At 35.3% G+C, this 24,022-nt stretch overlaps 2 protein-coding genes across 4 annotated transcripts; one reads left to right on the top strand and one right to left on the bottom strand.

Moving 5' to 3' along the window:
- Positions 1 to 1,544: 1,544 nt before the first annotated feature.
- LOC127505454 (transcription factor E2F1-like) lies at positions 1,545 to 8,964 on the bottom strand. The gene is made up of 7 exons (XM_051881023.1): positions 7,808 to 8,964; positions 7,367 to 7,469; positions 6,109 to 6,328; positions 5,868 to 6,018; positions 5,554 to 5,670; positions 4,238 to 4,454; positions 1,545 to 3,545 (listed from the first exon to the last, which is right to left on the bottom strand). The coding sequence occupies exons 1-7, from the start codon at positions 8,048 to 8,050 to the stop codon at positions 3,301 to 3,303; spliced, it is 1,296 nt and encodes a 431-aa protein (XP_051736983.1). The 5' UTR covers positions 8,051 to 8,964; the 3' UTR covers positions 1,545 to 3,300.
- Positions 8,965 to 10,494: 1,530 nt separating this feature from the next.
- Positions 10,495 to 23,616, top strand: LOC127505393 (zinc finger protein 341-like). 3 transcript variants are annotated; one of them, XM_051880887.1, is made up of 16 exons: positions 10,495 to 10,563; positions 12,011 to 12,118; positions 12,936 to 13,126; positions 13,214 to 13,360; positions 13,627 to 13,842; positions 14,983 to 15,157; positions 15,253 to 15,343; positions 15,460 to 15,665; positions 16,175 to 16,362; positions 16,593 to 16,801; positions 17,443 to 17,539; positions 18,803 to 18,935; positions 19,094 to 19,205; positions 19,290 to 19,360; positions 22,100 to 22,330; positions 22,433 to 23,616. In XM_051880887.1, the coding sequence occupies exons 1-16, from the start codon at positions 10,515 to 10,517 to the stop codon at positions 22,666 to 22,668; spliced, it is 2,460 nt and encodes an 819-aa protein (XP_051736847.1). In that variant the 5' UTR covers positions 10,495 to 10,514; the 3' UTR covers positions 22,669 to 23,616. The 3 variants fall into 3 exon arrangements, with proteins under 3 accessions (XP_051736847.1, XP_051736848.1, XP_051736846.1); XM_051880888.1 differs by having other exon boundaries at positions 15,250 to 15,343; positions 22,100 to 22,324; XM_051880886.1 differs by having other exon boundaries at positions 15,250 to 15,343.
- Positions 23,617 to 24,022: the final 406 nt, after the last annotated feature.

The following is a 24,022-nucleotide window of genomic DNA, read 5'->3' as shown; positions in this document are numbered from 1 at the left end:
GGTAATGGTGATGTTATGGTAGTGGTGATAATGTGATGATAATGCTACTGTTATGCGATGGTGATGTGATAATGTTATGAAGAGGATATTATAATGGTGATGTTACGGTTATGATGATAATGCTGCTGTTATCATCGCCATAACATCACCATGTGATAATGATAATGGTGATGTTGTGATGCTGGTGATAATGTGATGATGTTAATAATAAGGATGTTATGCCAATGATTATCATGGTGATAATGTGATGATAATAATGGTCATGTTATGGTGATGGTGGCGATAATGTACGGGATTATGATGATGATGGTTGTGATGATAATGATGGTAATATGATGATGATAATTGTGATGTCATGGTGAGATGGTGTTCATGAAGTTGATGGTGGCGATGATAGTCGTGATGATGATGATAATGTGACAAAGTGATGTGACTTTATTCGTGATGTTATGGTGGCTGATGATGTGATGGCGGTAGTGATGATTATACTGGCAATGACAATGATGTTGGTGATGGTGTCATGGTGGTAATGGCGATGCTGATGAAGTTAGCGATGATAGAGCAGCTTGTGAATGTCAAACCAGCACACACTGTTTGTGCCAAGAGCAGCGGGCGTAAAGGTAACCTTCCTCTGCTTTACACATCCGCTGCAGCTACTGTACATCCAGAGAGAGAGAGAGAGAGGTTCAGTCTCTCCTCTGGAGGATGAAGGTGTCTAGTGACTCTAGGTCAGAGGTCAGATGTTTCACAAGACAAATGCTTATCTCAAACACGATTTATCAGCAAGCATGAGCGCAGACGGAGTTTGTGTTTGCTGATGGTTCATGTTATTTTTCTCTTGGTTACTGTCCGTCTCTGGAGGTGTCGGCCTGTATTAAACTCCTCCATCAGCAGGTATTGTGGGATTCATCTGTAGAAGTAAAAACAGCACCAGCCCTTCGTGGGATTCCCTGAGTCCTCATAACCACAAATTAAAACCCAGAGAAAAATGCTAATTATCCATTAGTTGGCACAGAGAAATTAGCATTGTGAGGTTTATTAATGTTCCAGATCAGTTTTAATGAGGGCAATTATTTGCACCTGCAGGTTAATCATTCACTGATTAAATCAGCCTGACTCTGGTTTCATCAGACTGTGAAGTGAAATGGTTTTATATTATATTATATATATATATATATATAACCACATTGTATTTCCATCTGATACTATCACTAGCAAAAGCAAGTTTAAACTCCTGCCAGATGTGTTTGATAAGAGCGCCATCTGCTGGTCACGGATGTGTTTACAGTTTCAGCTACGCAATACTGATTTCAAAGGCTTCTTCTTACATACTGCACAGTGTATACTGCTTAATATTTTGTAAAAAAAATAGTGTGTAAAACAGTATGCAACAATAAACGTGAAAATGTCAAATAGTTTTATCTTCATGCAAACACAAATTTAAGTTAAATTTGATCTAAACCAATTAAAATGATCTTATGGAAGACAATTCAGAGCAATTACAGCATGATGTTCAGCAAGAGATTCTGCAAGATCATGAGTGATTTTAGGTCAAAAGGTTTATTTATGTTGTCAGAACAAAGACAATCCATCAGTCTGTGATTGACAGGTGATAATCTGAAATATTGACATGAGATCACAAACATCATCCCTTCTGCAATGAAACTATGAATCAGTGCTCAACAAAAACAATATTACAACCTTTAAATCTCAAACTTCAAACCTTTATAACTAAAAACACTGCAAATGGAATTTAAAGCCATAATTCTCGAATCAATTTAAAGACTTTAGTTCAAAATCGGAATTCATTTGTACTTAATTTTAAAAGTATACACGTTCACTGTGCCGTTGTCCACTTTTTTAGTGGCTTATATAAAGTAAACAGGGAAACCAATTATGCAACAAAAAAAAAAGCCCTATGACAAAAATATTGCTATTGTACAACCACATAAACACGAATCACACTCCGAAGCGCTTGATCCGGTCATAAGAATTGTCCCAGACAACTCGACCTCGCAAAAGAACAAAATCAACATGACAATTCACATGCAAACATCAAATCACACAAAACTAGTACTCACACACGCACATTTATGATATACAGCCATGTCTCCGTCCAAACAGACAAAAACCACATTCAACCAAAAGACAAAAGCTGCCTTCAGAAAACAGAATAAAGCAAATCCCGGGAAAAATCTACACGCAAAAGGTCAATCTGCATTAAATTATACATTTTATAAGATGAAGAGCTTATCAAACAGTGTCCTCATAAACTTCAGAGCCCTTTATAATCAAACCTACCGGTACTCTACCAAAACGCTTTCCACTAAAATGACATTATATCATTATAATCCTTTCACATGACTATACATATACTTCGTCTGACATACTGAAGTGGAATTACGACTCTAAAACACCCAAACGCTATAAAACGATCACAAATCACCAGAGAAGAACAACTCCAGTAAGAAAATAGATATTATTTCTAGACCTGGACTAGAAGGAATCCTAGTAGGAATAAACAACAACAACAAAAAAATTATAGTGCTTTTTTTTTTTTTTAAATATCAAAGATTAATATTTAAGATGAGGCTGGAAAGGATATGAATTTTTACACACATGCACAGGAAAAACAACATAAAAAAAATAAGACAAGTGAATTCTTAGGGGACTATATATATACATATATATATATATATATATATATATATATATAAAACTGGGCATTTACTGTACCAGGATCATATATGAATGCAAATAAATACAGAACGTCTCCTGTAACAGCGATAAAAATCAAACAAGCCTACACACACAATGCTTTAAAAGATGCAGAACTTCACGAACACGAGAGAATCGGTGACATGATGAACATTTGTACGGAACGCGTGGATATAATTGAGCTTAGAAATATTGTTATCACGACTGTGAAAAGTTTTTCTGTAAATCCTCTCGGTCGCCATGCGAGCGATGGCGGATTGATTATCGCGCAGCATGCATAACCAACATATGCAACATAACCAGACCCTAAATACATACGGTAACTAGCACGTAATCACTCACCTGAGAAATAGTCCGTAAAACCTGTCAGTTTATATTCAAACTCTATCCAGTACGACATCCTAAAACCTTCAAGACAACATTAGATTTACAATAAATTCCAATAAACATGAAACCAAAGAGATTAAAGGTGACTTATTTCTATTAATAAATTAAATGGCAGTGCTCGGAGCCTCCCGAGCAAATCTGGATTCAAAAGTGAAGCGATGTGGAACCGGTTTCCCGTTCACACTCAGATCTGTGTCAAAACTCCAGAGGGCCGAGGTCGCTGAAGTCGCAGTCGAACAGCTCGCTGACGCCCTCGTGATCCTCCAGGCCGAAGTGGTAGTCCTGGCTGTGTGGCGGAGACAGGCAGATGAAGCCGTCCAACGGGAGGCCGATAGCGTCCGCTGCACCGCCACGCTCCAGCAGGAAGTCAGACGAACCCAAAGGAGACAAGTCGAAATCTGGCATCTCACAAATACCAGAAAACGAGTCCAGAAACGACTCTGAAATTAGTAATGTTTGAAGAAACAAGAAATTAAAATCATTGGGAAAAAATGATTTTGGATAATTTATTACAAAGTAAAAAGTAAATAATCAGATCATGAATTATTAATTGTTATTGTAAATATCACATTTTCATATATATATATATATATATATATATATTATTTTTTTTAAACCCCTCACATAAACGTAAAATATAAAATCACAAATGTTATATTTGGATTTAACATTTATGCCTAAAGATTTAATATCACATTTATATTTAATATTCTAAAATACCTTTAATATGTAAATTTTGAAAATAATTTCACATAAATGTACATGTTAAATTTTACAAATTTTATATTTTGATTTAACATTCATGATTAAGATTTATTTTTAATTTTAAAACATTTATATTTAATTTTAAAATACCTTTATTATTTATATTTGGACTTTACATGTAAGATTTATATTTAAAATGTGAATTTAGATTTAATGTTAACATTTCTATACAATATTTACATTTATATTTACATTTTTCCCTAAATATATATATTATAAAAGTAAAAAAAAAAATATACATTTGGAAAATGTAACTTACTGAAATACAGTAAATCAGGCAAAATTGCTATTTGTTGTGCTAAAGTGACAAACAAGACAACGATTTTAGTAAATCAAGATGCAATCACATTTAATCATTCATACTTACCCGAATCTGTACCCAAAGGCAGAGGGGAGGAGCTAGGCAGTGTAGCTGGCGTTGATGATGCCACTTCCTGTGAGACGAGATCAGACTGCGGGGGGCTCTGACAGGACGATTTCGCTGGACTACAATCAGTGACAGGACTACAGACCCCAGAACTGTCCTCCGGACACAGAAACACGTCGATCGGGCCTTTGGAGCTCTTGAGAGAAATCTGGTAACCCTGAAATACAGACAGAGGACGAATTTAACATGTTTAAAGAGACAGAGACATTTTAAAAGCACATCTCTCATCTCAAACTCAAGCATTGCAATTATCTCATATAACAGACAATGCAGACATAAAATGGGCAACATGTTATTAAAAAATAAATAAAATAAGTGACTCTGAAAAATTTAATTGTTCTTCTAAAGAAATTAGTAATAAGACCATTTACTAATAAAATTAGTAAAATTTCCCTCTTTTGCAAATTACTAATTCGTCAGGAGTCAGATTTCATTTATCACAAGAGTGAGGAGCTGACTGACAAGACGATGGTGGAAGATTTGGTTTCAAACTGAAATGTAAAAGCGCCTATTTGGCAATATTTTGAATTTAAACCCAGTGCTAATAGGGAACCTGCAAGGAATTAGTTGTGTTTTTCATTATAATAATAATGAACCCACGATTCAACCCACCGCCCCCAAATTGGAGCTAATTGGGCTAATAAAAATGCGCACGGCCGCACAGCCATTCCGGTGCGGAGCAGCTTTTTTAATTAATGAACTAAAACCGCTCCGCGCTAGTGGACACGCACCATTATAAATGCCTATGCGGCTGTGCGCATTTTACTTTCACTTTTGAATTAGCGCCAATTCGGGGGCAGTGGGTTGAATGGTGTCATTCATTAAAAGAGTCATTCATTCATTCGATTCATTCAAACGGCTGATTCATTCAGGAATGAAGTAAATGGGCCATTGAATGATTTATTTACTCGATTGATTCGCTCAAAACAGTTCTGCTCTGGCTTCTACTAGGTAATATTCTAGTAGAAACAGACAATATTGTGTCTAAAATGTAACACAACATTAAAATTAATATTTATTGAACTGTTATAAAAATTGCTTAACTATCATGATATAAATATGAGACAAAAACTCATACAGAGGCATTTTTGCCCCAATATATTGAACTAATTTATTAAACTGATGCGTTAAATCGACAGCCCTAACACACGCACATTTCATGTACTGTATATACAAAAGTTTTATTTAAAAGCAATAAAAGTCTATAATATGTCCTCATTTACACAAATAAAGCAAGTGTGTCTGTGTTTGCTCACCTCACTGGGTTCGGACACCTGCATCTGCGTCTCTGGTGGAGCTCGAATCACCATGATGATCTGGTCCGGGGGGTTGACTGTATTACGCAGGTCCTGGCATCTAACGTACCCAAGCTTGACTTTGCGTTAAAGATCACAGTATCCACAAATTAAACATGTTAGTCTACTTGAGCTGCTCAGATCCTCATTTTCCATTCCCAGACCTAATTTCATCTCCAAAACCACTTAAATCTATGAAGAAAGTCTACAATAAAGAGCTAAAGGACATTTTGAGAAGATCTATCTACACGTTCACATTGACATGAAGGATATTTCTTGTTGTGCGTGTCCTCTGTGAGGAGCCGTAGTTGTAAGCTGCATTTGTTAATGAGCTCGTCAAGTTTCTCCTCAGCCTCCGTCAGCTCGGACACTTCCTTCTGCAGCTCCTGAAACCTGGCCACGGACGCCCCGTCGATACGATTCCCCCTGAGAACATCACGCAAAACATGACACACATGCAGATAAACAACTATACGGTCACTTGTGAATAAATCAATATCGCTCTAAAGAACCTACAGCCACTGAATGTTGTTCTTGGACTTTTTGGAGATCAGATGAATTCCCTCCAGGACGTTGGTGATGTCGTAGATGCGGCGTTTCTGGACGTCCAGCACTTGAGAGGCCCAGTTCAGGTCTACCACGCCATCCGGAGACTGAGCCAGAAGGTCCAGGAAGCGTTTGGTGGTCAGATTCAGAGATGTGTCGTAGCGGGATTTCTCCGTAGCTAGTTTAGGGACTAAAACAAATGCTTTTATTCAGTGAGGATGCATTAAATTAATCCAAAGTGACACTGAAGACATTTATAATGTTACAAAAGATTCTACTTCAAATAAAAGCTGTTTTTTATGGAAGCTTGTTTTCACCATGAAATAAAAGACAATTGCGAGTTTATAACTCGCAATTCTGACTTTATATCTCACAATTCTGACTTTATAACTCGCGATTCTGACTTTATATCTCGCAAGTCTGACTTTATAACTCACAATTCTGATTTTATAATTAACAATTCTGACTTTATAACTCGCAATTCTGACTTTATATCTCGCAATTCTGACTTTATAACTCGCAATTCTGACTTTATATCTCGCAATTCTGACTTTATATCTCGCAATTCTGACTTTATAACTCGCAATTCTGACTTTATAACTCGCAATTCTGACTTTATAACTTGCAATTCTGACTTTATATCTCACAATTCTGACTTTATAACTCGCAATTCTGACTTTATAACTCGCAATTCTGACTTTTTTTTCTTAGAATTGTGAGATATAAACTTGCAATTCTGAGTTTATAAGATGCAACTGAGAGTTTATATCACAATTCTGAGAAAAAAAGTCAGAATTGCGTGATAAAAACTCACAATTGCGAGAAAAAAGTCAGAATTGCGACTTTATATCACATTTCTGGCTTTTTATAACACAATTCCATCTTTAAAACTCGCAATTGCGAGAAAAAAGTCCACTGTTCTTTGGAACTTTCCATTTATTATAGTATGCTTAAAAAAAAAACTGTTTTCAACATTGATAATAATCAGAAATGTTTCTTAAGCATCAAATCATCATATTAGAATGATTTCTGAATGATCATGTGACACTGAAGACTGGAGTAATGATGCTGAAAATTCAGCTTTGATCACAGGAATAAATTACAGTTTACTACTGTATAAATAAATGCAGCCTAAATGCAGCAGAATAGACTTCAAGAACATTCTTTGAAATCTTACCAACCCCAATGCTAGTGTATCTGTTCATATTCAGCAGTTTTTCACTCGTACCTCTGGGTGGTGCGGGTGTAGCCGGAGGTGCGGGTCCATGTGAAGCAGATCGGGAGGTGCAAATGTACTGGTGATCACTGTCTAAATCCAACTTCCTCTTTACCTAAAGTCAAAAAACACAAAGAAAGCAGAGCTCATGACCTTGTAGTGCAATCAACAAATCGATCCAACAATGCATGTGTCATAAAACAATAATGCTACATTAATAGCAACATAAAACCATAAAATCAAGCTGTAATTGAGGAGTTGTAACTTATGCTGAAGGTCATGAACCACTCCTTCAGGAATTTGAACCTACAACATTTAGGTTACCAGGCCAGATCTTTGAGCCACATTATGGAATGGAATCTCCAAAAGTGAAAGTTCCAAAATGGAATGCTCAAGATCTGTGGTGGAACCCCAAAGACTGTACTTCACATGCACCAGAGGTTGAAGCCGTACCGGCGGTCTGCCCAGAGTGGGTCTCCTGTGGTCGGGCAGGGCTGTGGTGGAGGTGGCGGTGTGATGTGGGGTGGCAAACAGCAAGATGTCCCCCGCAGCAGTGCTGGCCGTGGCCGTGCCGGGCGTGGAGATGATGACGATTTGATGATCTTCACTAAGATCAATACTGCCATTGTTCAAGAGAGACTCAAAATCAGCCAGCAGATCCTCCGAGGTCTGACCCGATATAAAACTCTCAGACATATCGTGCCTAAACAGCAGGGGTTACTTAGTCTCTGGGTTTATTTTCAGTCCTGATGGCCTTCAGTGCATGGAAACGGGCTGCTTTTCAAATTGCACGCAGAAGAGTTGGAAAAACCATGTTCTGACAGGTTTCTGAGAAGTGCACACTGAGAAGCATGTTAAAAACAGGCCTTGACTGAACATATGGGTGAGACTCCCAAACCACAGCCAGGCCAGAATGTAGGTCAACTTCAGTTTGCAAAACAAAAAAGATCAACTTTACATTAGTAAAAGTAAAAAATAAGACCATGCATGTTATTTATAAACATTTCAGATGTTTTTCACATGCATGATGACTTTAGAGTTGTGAATCCTTTGTTTAAGGAAGTGCTTTTGAAAATGGCAGCAAAGCATAACAAATATAGTCCACTATAAATAACAACATCACAAACAAACTGCAATGTAATTTCAACTTTTAAAGTGCATAAAACATGAAATCATTCAGTAAAATCACCAAGTTATTAATATTGTTGCGATATTTTCAAGAGAAACTGAGCTTTATCTCACATGAGCATTGGTAAACGTGTTAGAAAGGTGTAATTAATATGGTAAACATGCTGTAGATGAAGTAAATATAACCGTATAACACGATTCGGGTGCAGAACAAAGCCAAAGTCCGGTTTCTTTTCTCATCTGACACTTTAATCCAAAATATCCTTCGCTTTTGTCCTTTTTAATGACTCCATCCAGGAAGTATTGTCATTAACTCCAAATAATACTAAGATCCTCGCTCATTTAATGCATAAATCCATTAAAACAGAGGGAAGGTGCGGCCCGACTGTCTCTGCGCGCGACGCGGCCGGAATCACTTTTGTTGTTGTTGTTTTTTTGTGTTCCAGCTGATCGGAACCTGCTCTAAGGTTTTACGCGCCAAATCTTTTTTGCCGCGAAACTGGCACGTGCCAGCGTGCCGCCCACTGATTGGCTGAGAAGTTGCGTCCTTCGCGCCTCGCGTCAGAGTTCCCAGGCCGTTGGTTGGCTGGAGCGGCTGTCACTCAAAGTCAACGGCGTCCTGTTTTCTTTCTCTTTACGTTATTTTGTTTCAAAAATAAGAGTGGTTTGAATGGAAAACTACATTTTCACACACGCTTTTGGATTTATTTATTTGTTTATTTTAAATAAGTAATGGTGATAGATAAACAATGTCGCTATGAAAATAACTTCGATCAGTTAGAATTTTTTTTTTAGAAAAGCTTTTGTTTAATCGTCTAATAAAGCTTTAAAAATCCCTGCTGTCTAACATTATGCACAGATTATTGGAATAGCTCTAAAATAGATTTAAATCCTGTTGTTTTGACACAAATTAGAAATTTGGTTTAAATCTATATTAATTTATTCCGCCTTTATTGTATTTTATTACAATCTTTATTCACAGCAAATGCTAAATTCCTTTATGTGGGTCATAAGATTTTTAAAAGTGTAAAAAAACAATGGAGATATAAATAATTTTGAAGTTTTATTAAGTGTTAACAATGAGATTATGTGGTTTTTTTTTTTTAATAATCAATTAACACTGCTTTTGTCATTTTTTTTACAAGATGGACAAAGTTTGACACCAAAAAAGTAATTCGGTTTAACCAAAATTTCGGTTTTACCGAATGACACTTTTGGTTATACCTAATGACGATATTTTCAAACAATGCTAACAGGCTGATATCTAGCTAGCAAGCAAAATGACAATCAAACATTTTATATTTAGTACACGTTTTTAAAATATTCCAACATTTTCCATGTTTTATAGCGGTTGTACCGAATGACCTGATGTTTTGAGTGAAAACATGAATTTTTCAAATAGTTAAGAGAGAGTTAGTTACTTTGCTTCACGACCATGTGGTCCTTTGCAGATGTCTGAATGATGTCACATCCTGTCACATGATACTGACCGCATTAATTGATCCAAAATGGTCTCTTTATATTGGTTACTCCAAATGACATCAATGAAAGTAATTTTTTCCGGACATTGTTTCTCGTAACAAAGCAACGACTTTTACACATAATTTTAATACCATTTTGCACTATGTTGATATATGATGTTATAAAATCATGCTAGAATAAAAAAATATATACATTTATTACATTTTAATATATATTTTAATCACAAATGAAATGGCTGTATTGGCCTTTGGACGGTTATACCGAATGACCTTTTGACACTTCAAAATCTTTAAAATACCTTTATATGTAGCAAAATATAATTAAAACCTTTTGGATTCAATAAGAGATCTAGTTGTACTACCTTACATACTTTGGATATCTTTGTTTATTATTATTATTATTATTAAGGCCTTTGGAAAATAATCTGTCTCTATCTATCTATCTATCTATCTGTCTGTCTGTCTGTCTGTCTGTCTATCAATCAATGGTATAATACATGTAAACTTTCTATTCAGTGTGATTGTAATAAGCCCCGCCCACTGCTGGCGTTATGCACAGGAGCTACAAGATGGCGCAGGCAATATTTGAGGTTCTGGAAGGTATTAATGCACTTTATTTAAGATCCTTCAGCATATGCACAAGCTATAATGTATTATTTTATGTTTTCAGTGAGAATGCATGCGCGCGCGAGACGAACAGACCAAAGAAACACATTTTACACAGTTGTTTCGGTTCATGTAAATGTCATTGTGTTTGAATAGTGAAAGAATATATGTTTTTTAAATATATAAATAATAATATTAGCGCAGGATCGCGGTCGATTTGATTTCTTCACTTTAATGTAGCTGAGGAGAGAGATTGATGTAGAGGAGGGAGGAAGAGCGATTGGAATAACAGCCTCGTGCCGCGGATCATGGCGGAGGGAGAGAGACACGTCAGTGGAAAAGCCACAAAACAGCGTTACATCTAGTCAATTATTTTATTACATTATTATACACTAACACTCTCATGTTCAGTGTGAAAACAGTAATTGATATTTGGTATAAGTAGATATATTTGTGTCCACATTTGATTGTTTTTGTGTTACAGATGTTTTCTTTTCCTAAACTGATAGCACTTGGTAGTATGATAGAAGGAAATGGTCATGATTCAGTGATCTTTTAAATGATTGGTGTGTGTGTGTGTGTGTGTGTATATATATATATTGTTATTAATTAGTAGCTACTAATTAATTACATCTTCAACAGTGTAACTGGATTTCTTTACTAGTAACTCTGTCTATATATATATATATTAAATAAATGATTAATATATAATAAAGATACAGTCAAACCAAAATGTATTCAGACACCTTGAACATTTAATTCATTAATTCAGTTTATTCACTATAGTTTAAAAAAATGGTAATAAAATATGACAAGATCTCAGAGTTAAACTGTGTCAGAAAAAATTAATCTTAATTATGTCAGATAACACTTCAGCAAAACATGGTCAGGTCAAACGTCTGAATAATTTTTTGTTCCACATTGTTATCAATTTTACTGGTAGTCCGCTGTATGAAGAATTTTTGGGTATAATATGTCACAGTTTACTTTATTTTGCTATCCTCACTTACATAAATGAACTATAGTGTCCTGCACCCACTAGTAAAAATATATCAAAAATATAAAAAATGTCTGAATAATTTTTGGTTTGACTGTATATGTGGGTGTGAAATATTGGTTTTAGTTTCAATAATCATAATATCTGCAAAGAAAGGGACTTACAGACAACTAACTAGCACAGATATGTAGGAAACCAGTGCTTGAGGAACAGTTTAATGTCATTATACAATATAAAATATTTGCATAATGCTGAGTTTGACCAATCAGAATTAAGTATTGCAGAGAGTCATGCATTGATGATTAGTAATACTATATATAACTCAAGTAATAGTATGGAAATGGATTTTGATCTGCCAAAATTGTCAGGAAGTGACTGGTTGGTTGGTTTGTTGAATAATTGATGGATTGATTTATTGATTAAGTCATATTTGTCCTGTTTAAGGCATGGACAATCAGACGGTGCTCAATGTCCAGTCATTGTTAGACGGTCAGGGTGGTGTTCTGGATCCGGGCACACAAAATGTCTCAGGAACGACCATCCAGCCAATGGGTGAGACTTATTCATTTATATGATTTTTTTTATATTTTATATTTTAATTTTAGTTTAAATCTTTTTTTTTTTTGTCATTATTATTTTTTATATATATTTATATTTATTTCAATTTTAGTTTTTCAATTTTAACTTATTTTATTTCAGTCCAGTTAGTAATTGTTTTAGTTTTACTGATTTGTTTATACATAGTATTGATTTTTAAATATTTTTTATATTTTCGATTTTAGTTGTAATTTTACTTTAAATTTTAGGAATTTTGTTATGTGTTTTTGCGTTATAATTTTTTATATTTCTATTTATCTGTTTATTTTTATTTCAGTTTTAGATTTAGTCATTTTTTAGTACTTCAACTTATTTATTTCAGTTCTAATTTACATTTTTTAAGTTTGTTTTTCATCTAATATTTATATCTATTTTATTTCAGCTTCATTTTAATTACCTAAAAGGATTAATAATAGTTTTAGTTAACGATAATAACACTGATTTGTAAATACATATTAATGATTTTAAATATATTTAAAAATATTTTTTATATTTTCAGATTTCTTTTTAATTTTAGTTTGTTTCAGTGTTTTTGTTATTTTTATTTTTTTTGTTATAATTTTTAGTAATTTTTTCACTTCAACCTAAACTTATTTATTTCAGTTAGTTGTCTAATATTTATTTTATTTCAAATACTTAAATCAATTAGCTTTAGTTAACAATAACAACACTGATTTGTATAGTAATTATGCATTTCTGAATGCTTTTTCAGTCAGTTCTTTTTGTTAAACCTCCTGTATTATTATTCCTGTACGTCACATTACATCTGCAGACGATGACGACGTGTTTCTGTGTGGGAAATGTAAGAAGCAGTTCAACTCTTTGCCGGCGTTCATGACTCACAAGCGTGAACAGTGTCAGTCCAACACGCCGTCACTGGCCACCGTCTCTCTGGCCTCCAACAACGCCTACACCTCCGTACCGTCCATCAGCACGGGAGCCCAGCTGCCCACTAACAGACAGGTGCGGCACACCTGCTGAAACACCAGCATCTATAAGACTGCGTATCACTGATATTTATTTGGTTTGTATGTTTGTATATTCCTCAAGGTGTCGTACATCACTGTGCCGCAGTCTCCGCTCACACACACGCTGGTCCAGGGAAACGTGTTGGTCAGTGATGAGGTTCTGATGTCAGCGATATCAGCGTTCAGCTCTCTGGATCAGCCAATGGCAGCCATGCAGGGATCCGCACAGGTAAACGCCGAGTGATGGTTCGAGTCGGCATGAAACGGAAGTTGTGATAGTCTTTTCTTCTCTATTGTGATGTATATGTGAGTGAAACTGCTTCTCAAACAAGAATAAATGTAGGGCGGGGCTTGATTTTGTCCATTAGGGAATTGATTGTGGTTTGCTATTGGTGGATCTCATGTGAGTGACAGGTTGCCCCGCCCTCGTCATCAGAGAAGAGATATATATGTAAATATGTGTAAAATGGTGACCTTTGACCTGATGTTTTTCAGAGCAATCTCAGCATGCACGCAGGAACCTCGTACCTCCAGCACCATCAGCAGCCTCCACAGCCCCTCCCTCAAACACAGGCCACGCCCCTTTCCTCACAGGTGCCCTCCAGCAACAGTAATTCAGTGGTGCAGGTGTACAGCACACTGCCCTCTATGGCCGGCGGCGGTACTGCAGAGGTGCCCGCACTGGGGCTTCAGTCGTTTCAGTCCATTCAGGTGCAGCGTTGTTAATTCATTCACACGTTCACAAATGTAATGTGAATTTCACCAGTATTAAAATAGTGAAATGCACGTTTTTTGACAGTTTGACAGAGATTGTAAATACTATTATCTAAACATAATAAAATTTACCCTGTTTCATGTTCTGAATATTATGAGTTTTGCTGTAAACAGTGTTATTTTTAGTATTATTTATGGACTATTATAGTATTTATTAATATTTTGAATTAGCTTTTATTTTTATATTTTTAGTTTTTATTTTAATTTTACTATAAGGTTTAGTAATTTTGTTATTTAGGAAGTGTTATTTTAGTATTAATTATATATTATTATGGTAATATTTTATCCATTTTTGTTTTATATTTTTATTTAGCTTTAATTTATTTTATTTCAGTTTTAGTAATTTTAATGCTTCAGCTTACACTATTTTAATTTCAGTTAGGTGCGAAGGAAACATTCAACACAATTTCATTCAGGTTTTTGTAATTTTAGGTTTTTCATCTAATATTTTTTTTTCATCTCTATGTAATTAATAGTTTAATAGTTAGTGTATTTTAATAGTTTAAGTGTTGGTTAACAATAACAACAATAACTGCTAATAGTGTTTGTTTTTATTTCTATTTAGCTGTAATTTTATTTAGTTTTAGTTTTGGAAATTTTAGTACTTTAACATTACATTTATTTTCATTCAAGTTTTTCATCTAATATTTTATTTTATTATTATTAGCTTTATTTCAATTACAATTTTTTAATAATTTTAGTTTTAGTTAAAAACAACACTTTCTGAAAATAAAAGTATGCATTTGTAAGTAAATTTTCTATAAGTATATTAGTTCTGTCAAATCGATTAATTGCATCTAACATAAACAGTTGTAATTATATATACATACACACACATATTTACATACTTTATGCTAGATGCGATTATTCACGATTATTCGATTTGATAGAATTCAATTAATCACATCTAGCATAAACATTTGTAAATATATAATGTGTGTGTGTGTGTGTGTGTATAAACACACACACACACACACACACATATATATATATATATATATATATATATATATATATTTTACATTCACTAATGCAGGTTTATCTGATTATTGATCATTTAATCACCTGATGTGACAGGTCCCCAGTCAGTGTGTGGAGGGCCAGGTGTTCAGCGCCGCTCCGGTTTACAGCCCAGGAAAACAGACCGCCAAAAACAAGAGCTGCACCATCGGCACAAACCTCTCCGAGCTGGGAGAATATGACAAGGTTATCATCCCTAAGAGAGCCAGAAGCTCCAAGAAAACACAGGATGGTAGTTTACACCGTTTATACATCATCTACACCAGCAAACCTGCTAAAATTACTGCTTTATTTAGAAGTAAAAACAAGCTTATGTTGTTTCAGCAGGCCAAACTAAAGGAAAAGCCCAGAAGCTCAAGTGCAATTACTGTGACAAAGTGTTTACCAAGAACTTTGACCTCCAGCAGCATATCAGAAGGTAAATGAGAAGATTTATATCAAAACCATGATATTAACGGCACGAAATTCAATTGTTCAAATAAACGTGAAGCAGAAACACAGCACTGTGATCCATCGTGACGCTCTTTTCTGCAGTCACACGGGTGAAAAGCCGTTTCAGTGTATCGTGTGCGGCCGTGCCTTCGCACAGAAGTCTAATGTGAAGAAACACATGCAGACGCACAAGGTTTGGCCCGCTGGAGTCCACAGCACCGCCTCCAGGATGCCCATCACCGTCCGCGTGCTTCCTCTCAACAGCCACGAAAACTCACAGCAGACGGAGGAAGAGGAGCACGAGCAAGGTGAGATCGTATGAGTGAGTCCGCGGTAAAGTCAGCATCAAATGGAAGTCGCGATAGTCTTTAGTTCTCTATTGTGACGTATATCTGAGTGAAACTGCTTCTCAAACAAGAACAAATGTAGGGCGGGGCTTGTGGAGTTGATTGGATGGTTGTGGTTTGCTATTGGTGGATCTCATGTGAGTGACAGTTTGCCCCACCCTCGTTATCAGAGAAGAGAGGGAGGGAGTTATTCTGATTCAAGATGAATTTAAAACAATGATGTTCACATATAAATCATTTATAATAAACACTGCAGTATTCCAGAAAAAACAAATATCATCCATTTTGATTTCATAGTGATTTTAAATCCCAAGATTGATCTTTTAATCTATGCTGTTTCCCAGCTAACAAAAATATGTCCTTAAGTTATGGAAATGTTGTTTCTGAATGTTCTCTGAAATGGTGTTATCTATGAAATGATGTTATATCTGATAGCAAGCTCAAGCTCATTGGTCTGTCCTCGTCTTTAGCCATTGAAGAGCCGGACGCTGAGGTCCAGGAGACGCAGGGTCCGGCGGAGGGGAAACAGAGCGACGGGACCAACCAGAACAAGCAGATCATCCTCATCGACAGCTCATACCAGTGCCAGTTCTGCTCGGCCAAATTCAGCACCTACTTCCAGCTGAAGTCTCACATGACCCAGCACAAAAACGAACAGGTATCACACGGACAAAAACATTCAGACAGTAGAGACAAAATATTCAATATCACCCAAATCTTATTGCAAAGTGTTGCCAATATTTTTACAGAAACAAGACAAAGTTGCTTGCTGAAAATATGAAATGGCATCTTTCATTGTAGATTTACCCAACCCCACATGTCAAAATTGTGGTTGGCTGTTGTAAGTAGCGGATGGTGAAAAGTTGTAGTGACCGAGTTGTTGTGCAGGTGTACCGCTGTGTGGTGAAGAGCTGCTCTCAGACCTTCCAGAAGCTGGATCAGTTTCTGGAGCACATCCACACGCATCAGGAGCAGCTGACGTACCGCTGTCACCAGTGCAGTAAAGTCTTCCCGTCGCTCTTCGAGCTCGGCCTTCACCAGTACTCACACAGCTTCTGTCCACAGCAGAACCAGCGCAAAGAGACCAACTACTACAGGTCAGACACTCACACACACACACACACACAACACAAACACAGCACTGCATCTTGAGAAGAATGGTCTAAAACACTGCAAAATTGATGTTCTTCCTCAGTATTTCTGTCTTGTTTTCCAGTACAATTATCTAAACATCCTTAAATCAAGATACATTTACTGGAGAAGCAAAATGACTTAAGTCTTGTTTTCTGTGAAAATGATCATTAAAACAATACAATGTGCTTAATTCAAAGGGAAAACAAGTTTATTTTTCTTACCCCATTGGCAGATATTTGTTCTTGTTTTCAGCAAAATCTCACTTAATTTTGATGGATTTTTCAGAAAACAAGACTACTATCTAATATCTAAATTTGCTTCTCAAGTAAATCTTGATTTAAGAATGTTTAGATATTTGTACTTGAAGACAAAATCAGAATATCATTTTTTGAAGTGCATTACCAGCTTGAATATTAATAAGAAAGTCACTAAAGGCCTATTTTTGGAATCAACTCCTTAAAATGAGCAGGAAACAAGTATTGGATTTCATTCAGCAAATGTGATGACATCTTCTGCAGGTCACTGATGATAGTGATGTTGAACAGATCTGAATGTCAGGTGCTGCTGTTTGAACTGAGCATGTCGTGGTTGTTCTTGTGTTCAGATGTATGAAGTGTCAGAGTAAATATTCCACACAGGAAGCTCTGGAACAGCATCTTCTGAACGCCACACACAACTACCCCTGTCCACACTGCATGAAGGTACTCCTCATATACTGCAGTTACCTCTTATTTAGATATTCTCAGTTTTAATCTTCATTTTACATGAGTTTTTAATTGTTACGTGCCATTGCCCTTTTATATTATTATTTTTTAAATTTTTCTATTTTTTTATTTATTTTATTTCAGTTTATTTTAATAATTTTAGTACTTTTTCATCTAATATTTATATATTATTACAGCTTTATTTCAGTTAAAAAAATTATTTTTTAATAGTTTTGCTATTATTCATATACTGTTATAGTATTTATTACTATTTGAAATTAGCTTTTATTTTTATATTTTTAATTTAATTTCAGTTTGTCATTTTCTTATGTGCTTTTGTTAATTTTTTTAAATTTTATGTCAGTTTTTTAAATATTTCTAATTAGCTTTAATTCATTTTTATTTCAACTTAACTTTTTAAAATAACTTAATTAATTTATAAATTTTATGTCAGTTTTTTACATTTTTCTAATTAGTTTTAATTTATTTTTATTTCAGTTTTAGTAATTTTAGTACTTCAGCTTAAACTTATTACAATTTGTTTCTAAGGCAACATTTATAATTTTAATTTTAAGTTTTTCATTTAATATTCATATTTTATTTCAGCTTTATTTCAGTAACCAAAAATTAATTTTAATAGTTTTATTATTATTTACAGTATACACTGTTATAGTTATTTAATTTAATTTGTGTTTTTGTCATTTTTATTAGTTTTTTAAAATTTGATTTTTATTTCAGTTTTATTTTTAGTCATTTTAATACTTCAACTTATTTATTTCAGTTAGTTGACAAGATTTCTAATTTTCGTTTAAGTGTTTTATACATTATATTTCAGTTTTATTTCAATTAACAAAAATGATTTTAATACTTAATATTAATACTCTTATAGTATTTATTACTATTTTGAATTAGCTTTTATTTTGAATTTTCCAGTTTTCATTTTAATTTTAGCTTAAGTTGTAGTAGTTTTATTATGTGCTTTTGTCATTTTTATTTATTTTATTTTATTTTTTTATTTATTTCAGTTTTAGTCATTTTAGTACTTCAGCTTAAACTTACTTCAGTTAATTGCAGAGGCAACATTTCTTTTTTTAAGTTTTTCATGTAACACACATATTTTATTTCATTTCAGCTTTATTTCAATTAACGACTTTTAATAGTTTTAGTTAACAATAGCATCACTGCAGGAGTCGGTGTGTGAGAAGAATGAAGAATGGTTTGAGACGCAGACGTCAGGTGTCAGTGTGTTTCTGTGTGCAGGTGTTTCCGTGCGAGAGGTATTTCCGGAGGCATCTCTCCACTCACGGCGTCGGCGGCAAATTCAAGTGTCAGATCTGTAAAAAGTTCTTCAAAACTGAGCATTACCTCAAACTCCACACACAGATCCACTCAGGTGTGACGCTTTATTCGGTGGAAATGTCCTTACTCGTAAATGCAGGTTTATTGTTATGTAGTGATATCATTGGTATATGAGTTGCATCAGAAATTATTAATTTTATTAATTAAATTTAGTAATTATTAATTACAGTGATTGGTTTTGTTGTTTTGCAGGAGAGAAACCGTACAAGTGCTCCGTCTGTGAGGCCACGTTCAACAGGAAGGACAAAGTAAAGAGGCACATGCTGATTCACGAACCCTTCAAGAAGTACAAGTGTCCCTTCAGGTGAGTGACAGGTGTCAGATCGGCACAGAGAACATCAGTCTGATGTGAACATGTTTCATTATTTCTGTCGTCTTTCCTCTGCAGGACTCATGTGGGCTGCACCAAAGAGTTTAACAGGCCGGACAAACTCAAAGCTCATATTCTCTCTCATTCAGGTGAGAATGATCAAGTCTCAAGATATATATACAGTAGTCAACATTTGAAGTTCATCAAAACCTTTCATCAAAGTTGTCCTAAAACCTTCTTCTTAGGACAACTTTGATGAACTTTTTTTGATCCACTTCAAATGTTGACTACTGTATATATAGGTGGCTCTGTATGCTTTTCGAATCACTCTTGCGGTACTTTGATGTCATACACCGATCGGTCTGTGCAGCACCGCTTCAAGTTGAACACACAGCGGTGTTTCTTTCTGAATGAATCTGTGATTTGAGCGAATCAATTATTTAATGGTCCATTCATAAAGAGAGCCATTTACTTCATTCCTGAATGAATCAGCTGTTTGAATGAATCGAATGAATGAATGACTCAATGACTCACTCATTAAAACATTTACTGCCACCTACTGACAGTTTTAGTTCCTTATTTAGAGTATCACTTCATTCAAAAAATAATTTCATATTTTAGGGAAAGTTTCAGTTTATTTATATTTACTCATATCGTTTCAAACCTTTATGACTTTGCATATACTTTGAAGAATGTTGGTAGCCAAACTGTTTTGATCCGTAAATATATCTAAAGACCAATTCAGATGCAGCTTCTGAAAAAGAAATCATGACCGCTGAAGCCTAAAAGTTTGTGTAATAAATTCTATATTGAATCAAAAAAAAATATTTCTTTTTAAAGCTACTTTTTGTAATGTCTATTAAAAAAAGTAGCTTTGGCTTTTCTCATTTAACACAATAATGACTTTAAATTATCTTTTGGCAGTAATTTCTTAATTTGCCCTAATATATGTATTGTATGATTCATTTTATGTTTGTGTGTGTGTGTCTGTATATATATATATATATATATATATATATATATATACACAATTTTTAATAAAAAGTAATATATTACTTTATTAAACTATGTAATATACTATACATATTATAATATGTAATGTATATACAGGTGCTGGTCATATTAATTAGAATATCATCAAAAAGTTAATTTATTTCAATTCCATTCAAAAAGTGAAGCTTGTATATTATATTCATTCATTACACACAGACTGATATTTCAAATGTTTATTTCTTTTAATTTTGATGATTATAACTGACAACTAAGGAAAATCCCAAATTCAGTATCTCAGAAAATTAGAATATTACTTAAGACCAATACAAAGAAAGGATTTTTAGAAATCTTGGCCAACTGAAAAGTATGAACATGAAAAGTATGAGCATGTACAGCACTCAATACTTAGTTGGGGCTCCTTTTGCCTGAATTACTGTAGCAATGCGGCGTGGCATGGAGTCGATCAGTCTGTGGCACTGCTCAGGTGTTATAAGGGCCCAGGTTGCTCTGATAGTGGCCTTCAGCTCTTCTGCATTGTTGGGTCTGGCATATCGCATCTTCCTCTTCACAATACCCCATAGATTTTCTATGGGCTTAAGGTCAGGCGAGTTTGCTGGCCAATTAAGAACAGGGATACCATGGTCCTTAAACCAGGTACTGGTAGCTTTGGCACTGTGTGCAGGTGCCAAGTCCTGTTGGAAAATGAAATCTGCATCTCCATAAAGTTGGTCAGCAGCAGGAAGCATGACGTGCTCTAAAACTTCCTGGTATACGGCTGCGTTGACCTTGGACCTCAGAAAACACAGTGGACCAACACCAGCAGATGACATGGCACCCCAAACCATCACTGACTGTGGAAACTTTACACTGGACCTCAAGCAACGTGGATTGTGTGCCTCTCCTCTCTTCCTCCAGACTCTGGGACCCTGATTTCCAAAGGAAATGCAAAATTTACTTTCATCAGAGAACATAACTTTGGACCACTCAGCAGCAGTCCAGTCCTTTTTGTCTTTAGCCCAGGCGAGACGCTTCTGACGCTGTCTGTTGTTCAAGAGTGGCTTGACACAAGGAATGCGACAGCTGAAACCCATGTCTTGCATACGTCTGTGCGTAGTGGTTCTTGAAGCACTGACTCCGGCTGCAGTCCACTCTTTGTGAATCTCCCCCACATTTTTGAATGGGTTTTGTTTCACAATCCTCTCCAGGGTGCGGTTATCCCTATTGCTTGTACACTTTTTTCTACCACATCTTTTCCTTCCCTTCGCCTCTCTATTAATGTGCTTGGACACAGAGCTCTGTGAACAGCCAGCCTCTTTTGCAATGACCTTTTGTGTCTTGCCCTCCTTGTGCAAGGTGTCAATGGTCGTCTTTTGGACAACTGTCAAGTCAGCAGTCTTCCCCATGATTGTGTAGCCTACAGAACTAGACTGAGAGACCATTTAAAGGCCTTTGCAGGTGTTTTGAGTTAATTAGCTGATTAGAGTGTGGCACCGGGTGTCTTCAATATTGAACCTTTTCACAATATTCTAATTTTTTGAGATAGTGAATTTGGGATTTTCCTTAGTTGTCAGTTATAATCATCAAAATTAAAAGAAATAAACATTTGAAATATATCAGTCTGTGTGTAATGAATGAATATAATATACAAGTTTCACTTTTTGAATGGAATTAGTGAAATAAATCAACTTCTTGATGATATTCTAATTATATGACCAGCACCTGTATATACAAATTCTGAATAGGAGTTAATTAAAAAAATATGTATATTAATATTTTAATTAAAATAATTCATATTCAGAAAACATTCTCTGACAGCAAGCTTTAAAATCTGTTTTTTTTTCATGGTGTAATAATGTGGAAGTGTATAATAATGTATGTTTTTCTCTGTCCTGCAGGTATTAAGCCGTACAAGTGTCAGTTCTGTCAGAAGTCGTTCAGTCGTCGAGCCCACATGCTGGAACACCAGCGCTCACACACCGATAACTACCGCTTCCGCTGCTCCGCCTGCAACAAAGGCTTCACCCGCCAGAAATACTACCGAGATCACAAGTGTCCGCTGGCGGGGGCTGCGGCAGGAGACGCACGGGGTGCTGACGGGACGCAGGGACGGGACAACAGCAGTGAGGGTACACACGCACACACACACACTCACATACACACACAAATGAATATATGTGTATGTATATGAGTTTTTAATCTACATGCACTACTTTTTATTAAAACTTCAGGAGATGGATCTCCTGCCGCGGAGCCCGACGAACGTGGAGAAACCGAAGAGGAGGGCGAGGATAATGATGGCGAGACGCAGCAGGATGGAATGATGGGAATGGATGGGGGAGAGAAGCAGATGAGAGAAGAGGAGGAAGAAGAGAGGAATGATGAGACGAGAATGGACCACATGCAGGAAGAAGACCGAGCCGTCAGACTGCTCTCTGAACCCATGTGCTTCCAGACGGTGGACTGATCAAGAGTCAAGCTGCAGTGAACTTTATACTTGTATTTCCCAGAATTCGCACACTTGCGTCATGTTGTTTACGAATAGAACGGTGCAGGGATGATGTAAATTTGCGGGCCAACCCGGAACTTTGCATCACACTGGTTCCCTCGACAAAAACCCAATAGGATTTTTCCATAGGCTTTTGGATTATTGCAGAAGATAATCTCTGTGACCAACAAAAGTTTATGATTCTTACACATTTTTTCCATCAAGATAATTTTCACAAATGAACACAACTTTTATGAATTTTGAAGCCTAAATACAGTCTTCAGATGTAAAAAGCTAAATGTAGGCTATAAAGGAGCTTCAACAACTGTTTCAGTCTTCATTTTAAAAAAAATTCCCTGAAAGTTTGAGTTGAGCGCGATTATAAACACATCGAGGCTGTGAAAGTGACTAGTGAGCAGATGAGTTTACCTGTTCGGCTGATGATGTTTAATGTCCGACAACCTCTGTAGTCCTTAAACACTTGTTAGAAACCGCCATTTTCAAGACATATAACAGCTTGAAAAAGTGGGTATTACTGATGTATATTATGTTGTAGAATAAAACCTGAAAGTATCGTGAGCTTATGTTCACTACAGACCTTATTTCAGGCATTTAACCAAAAACCCATTGACTTCTTTGTTAAAATGCAACTTATTTCCAGGTTTTGGCCTGTAAAAATACATCATCGCTGCAGCGCTCTATAGCGTTGACTTGCACAGTCGTCTTTAAAAGGATAAATGATGTTTTCTATCATTGTCAAAGGGACAAAAATCCCTGTTGCTGATCTTTAACATTTGATTTGTTTTATATTAAAACACTCTTGTAAGCTAATTTATTTTTTCTTGCATTTGTTGAGATGAACTCTGACTGTAAACTAATCAATACAGTTTCAAATAAAATACTGAGCTGAATTTCTGCACGTTTGCAGTACGGTTATCATGTCCTGTTTTATTGCTTGTCCATAAATCATGCAATTTATGGGTTACTGACCAATACCTTGACAAAACACTGTTGTTATTGTTAACTAAAACTTTAAAATATTTTTTGGTAATTTAAATAATGCTGAAATTATTTAAAATATAAATATTAGATGAAAAACTTTAACTTAAGCATATTTTATCTGCCATGTACTGTACCTGATGGTCCCCAGTTAATCAATATTGAATCGAAATCGAATTGTGAAATTTTGTATAAATGCCCAGCCCTGATATATATATATATATGTATATATAAAAAATCAGCACAATTACTAAAACTAAAAGCTAAAAAAATAAAGTTAATTCTAAATATTTATTATTATTATATATATTATAATTACTATTTATATAATAAA

Source organism: Ctenopharyngodon idella, chromosome 22 (assembly GCF_019924925.1).
Source record: "Ctenopharyngodon idella isolate HZGC_01 chromosome 22, HZGC01, whole genome shotgun sequence".
Classification (NCBI taxonomy): Eukaryota; Metazoa; Chordata; class Actinopteri; order Cypriniformes; family Xenocyprididae; genus Ctenopharyngodon; species Ctenopharyngodon idella.
Note: the sequence above shows the minus strand (reverse complement) of the source record. Positions and strands in the feature narration are given on the sequence as shown.

Bases quoted from the DNA above. Each gene is read 5' to 3' on its own strand.
- LOC127505393 (XM_051880886.1), top strand. From the start codon at position 10,515: ATGCACAGGAGCTACAAGATGGCGCAGGCAATATTTGAGGTTCTGGAA. The intron at 12,119-12,935 runs GTGAGACTTATT...TTACATCTGCAG, and splicing joins AACGACCATCCAGCCAATGG to ACGATGACGACGTGTTTCTG. The intron at 19,361-22,099 runs GTGAGAATGATC...TCTGTCCTGCAG, and splicing joins TCATATTCTCTCTCATTCAG to GTATTAAGCCGTACAAGTGT.
- LOC127505454 (XM_051881023.1), bottom strand. From the start codon at position 8,050: ATGTCTGAGAGTTTTATATCGGGTCAGACCTCGGAGGATCTGCTGGCT. The intron at 7,470-7,807 runs GTACGGCTTCAA...TTTTGACTTTAG, and splicing joins CCACTCTGGGCAGACCGCCG to GTAAAGAGGAAGTTGGATTT. The intron at 3,546-4,237 runs GTAAGTATGAAT...TACTAATTTCAG, and splicing joins GCCTTTGGGTACAGATTCGG to AGTCGTTTCTGGACTCGTTT.